This window comes from Lolium perenne, chromosome 3 (genome assembly GCF_019359855.2).
Source record: "Lolium perenne isolate Kyuss_39 chromosome 3, Kyuss_2.0, whole genome shotgun sequence".
Lineage (NCBI taxonomy): Eukaryota > Viridiplantae > Streptophyta > Magnoliopsida > Poales > Poaceae > Lolium > Lolium perenne.
Genome location: NC_067246.2, coordinates 182,386,583 through 182,390,059, shown reverse-complemented (window position 1 = coordinate 182,390,059; position 3,477 = coordinate 182,386,583). Strand labels below are relative to the sequence as shown.

The following is a 3,477-nucleotide window of genomic DNA, read 5'->3' as shown; positions in this document are numbered from 1 at the left end:
AAAAAACTGACGTGACAACTCTAAGGAAAAACTGACATCACCTCATTGTACGTACCCTTAGCCCTCCGCGTCATGTAGAGAAGATAATAACTATAATGTGTACAATGCATTATCTCTTAGTGTTATCCCTTGCAATTAATGAGAAATAATTAAATTTGGTAAAAAATTAGGTTGCTATGAGAAAATATGTGGTACAATGGAGCAAATGGTCTTCTCTAATATCCTAAGAGATCATCCCTTAACTAAGGGAAGGCACCATTCTCTTTCTCTATTCTCTTTCCTTCAACTCAGCAAATATTCTACGTAGCAGCTCTAAGGGAAGACTGACGTCACCGTATTGTACATGCCCTAAATATTTATGCATTTAACTCATCTCAAGAAAACGTTACGAAAAATCCTCTGAGCTAGATAAACTGAGACATAAACTTGGTATGAAAAGCACAACTGTTTTATTGTGTAAGTAATAAAATGGGACAGACAAATAAAAAATGGTCAAATTCACAAAACACTACCGGGCAACGTGAGGTGACGATTACAACCTTCAGAGCAAAGTTCAGACATTCCTCGACGCAGCGACCACGCCACACATTGATCTTAAAAGTACTTATTTGGCAGCTGCGGCAGCAGCCCAGATAGCTCGCAGCTTACCGGCGTACTCCTCCATGCTGTTGGCGGGTGGTGCCACTGCCTTGGCCGCCTTCGTCTCCAGGAACCTCTCAGCCCACGCGGCCAATCGCGGAGTCCTGCCGGCGTCAATGACCGTCACGCCGAACATCGACCGCAGCGCTTCGAGCCAGAATAGCTGGCACCCGAGGGCGAGGTCGAGATACCCGACAGAGTCGCCGCCCGAGAAGAAGGCCTTCCCATCCGACCACGCGGTAAAGGCGTCCTCCATGGGCGCGACCACCGCGAGCGTGGCAGCGAGCTTCTCGTCTCTTTCCTCCTCCGTCGCGGCGCGCAGGATGCCTATCCACGCAGGGAACACCTTGTCGTCGACGTAGGCTGCCCAGAAGCGAGCGACGGCGCGATGGTACGGGTCGACGGGAAGGATAGAGGCGGTGCCGGCCCAGAACTCGTCTACGTACTGCACAATGGCGAGCGACTCGCAGACGGGCTTGCCGCCGTGGATGAGCACGGGGACCTTCTTGTGCACCGGATTCGACGCGACAAGGAGCTCGCCCTTGTCGAACAGGTCCTGCTCCAGGTACTCGTAGCTCACGCCCTTGAGGTACAGCGCCATGCGCACGCGGAGCGCGAACGGGCTCACCACCGTGCCCAGCACCTTGACATCTCCCTCACTGTCCATCGTCTTCTTCCTCGGCTATCTCTTCTTCGTCTTTGGTGCTCTCGTAAGCTCTGCTGTTGATGTGCTAGCTAGCTCTTGCCTGAATTTGCATTTGTAGCTCCGTTTCTTGTTGTTTATATAATGCTTGGTAAGCTGACCAGTTCGTTGCATGTGCAAAGCTACGGCTGCTAGAGCCTTGGGAGGTCATACATGGGTGCATCAGCGCTCAGCGGTGACGTAATATATTATATATGTACTTATTTATCTTTGAAAGAGGAAACGAACCTGGATAATAAGTGTATGCATCGTATGGGTGGAGAAGAATCTCTTTCAAACAAGTTCAGGGGAACCAATTCTGTCCAAGCAGACTAAAGGCACTAATTTGATTCAAGAGGCACTAATTTGATCATGACGTTCCCGATCACCTGCTGCTAGCACATAATCTTCTTCCTGTGAACGGAACGTTCGCGCGTGCGTCAGTGCTTCTCCATCCCCTGAAGCCGAAGGTTGACTAGCACGGCGTCACATCTGACGCTTTAGTACGACCCAGTCTTTCAGCTTGGATGCTTTGCGAACTGTTGCCTGTTGCTCTGCCGACCTGTGTAGTGATGAGACTCTACTGCTAGAACCGGAGGAAGTATATATTACTAAAAGGTAAGTACTATCCATGATACTTACAAATTACTACTGAGGAAACGCAACATGGATAATGTACGCGAGCATCTCATGATTTCTTTGCTGGATTTCAGGTAAGGGTGCGAACCGGCGCCTGATCAGCCCCGCTTCGAAGTAAAAATAGGCTAAATTGGTTGTTAGTTTTTTTCTAGCGAATTAGTTAGTTTGAAATAGCCCATGGTTTCGCCGACTTAGAGCATCCCCACTCGTTGGCGCTCCCCACGCTCAAATCCGGACGAAACAACCGCCGGATTGGACGAAAATAAGTCGTGGGGAGTACCGTATTTCTAGCCGTCCACCCGGAGTTCGGCGGATAGAGTTTAAATTCAAACAAATCGCCGTCCCGCGCTACAAGTACGGCCAGTTGATCGGCAAAAGGAGCAAAAGGATCAGCCACAGATCGGCGATCGGAGGGAAATTACACGGAGACAGGCTCGTCGGCAGTCCCGGCCGGCACGGCGGTGTCCGACGGACCAGTTTCCTCACACGTCGCGGCCGAAGCGGCTGCGGCGGCCGACGATGAAGCAGCGGCAGTGGACGTCGAAGCAGCCGCAGTCGACGAGGTAGATGGTGAGGCAGACGAGGTAGGAGCCGGTGGAGATGACGAAGGACTGGCCGGAGTGGCTCGGAGGATGTCGCTGCGGTGGCCCTGGTACCAATTCCTCGTCTCCTCGTCCATCAGTTCCATGTCGCCGCCGCCCATGAGGAACGCCAAGTCTGTGTTCCTCTTCTTCGCCGCCGCCGTCGTCTTCAGCAGGGCGATCCGGACGCCTTGGTTGGCGAGCATCTCCCGCCACCTGCCGTCAAACTTGTCGTTCCTCCCGTCGGCGTGCGACCTCAAGTCGGCCCAGCACTTGTCGATCGACGCCTGCATCCTGTCGGCGGGATTGCCCGTCTTTTTGAGCTCTTTGAGCTTCTTCTGGCCGAGTTCAGGGCGCCCTTCCGCCGCGCTTGCCGCCGGAGCGTCGGGGTTGTACTGCTCGGTCTTGCTCTTCGAGAGGGTCGTGCGGACTTCCTTCCACTTCTCGCAGTTCTCGAGGCGGGCGTAGACGTTGAGGAACTTGAACTGCAGGCCGGTGTCGTCCGTGTACATGTCCAAAGCTCGGCGCAGCTGGGGAAAAAAGAGCACGGCGATACGGGTCAGCTAACGACGATGTACCTCGGTGATGCAGGGTCGACGGAGCATACCTTTTGCTCCAAGTCGTGGCCGCTGATCGGCCGTTTGTCGCACTCCTCCTGTATGCCGTGCCATTTGCTGCACGCCGTCTGCATGAGCCCCCAATGGGTGGCCATTGCCTTGTCTCCCCGGAACACGTTCATGTTCGTCTTGTTGAAGTAGGGATCGACGAGTTTGCGCTCCTCGTACGCCTGCTTCACTCGAAGCCAATATGTGTCAAACGACTGATTGGCCCCGATTATGCCGTTCATGGACACGGTCTTCCAAGCTTCGGCGAGGCACTCCTCTTCCTTCGGCGTCCATTTGATACGCGGTTTGGCAGGCGGCGAGTCCTTCTTCC

The 3,477-nt window shown here is 53.5% G+C and overlaps 1 protein-coding gene across 1 annotated transcript; it reads right to left on the bottom strand.

Annotated features, from left to right (window-relative positions):
• Positions 1-426: 426 nt before the first annotated feature.
• Positions 427-1,414, bottom strand: LOC127342788 (probable glutathione S-transferase GSTU6). The gene has a single exon (XM_051368797.2). It carries the CDS (start codon positions 1,304-1,306, stop codon positions 605-607), a length of 702 nt encoding a protein of 233 aa, XP_051224757.1. The 5' UTR covers positions 1,307-1,414; the 3' UTR covers positions 427-604.
• Positions 1,415-3,477: the final 2,063 nt, after the last annotated feature.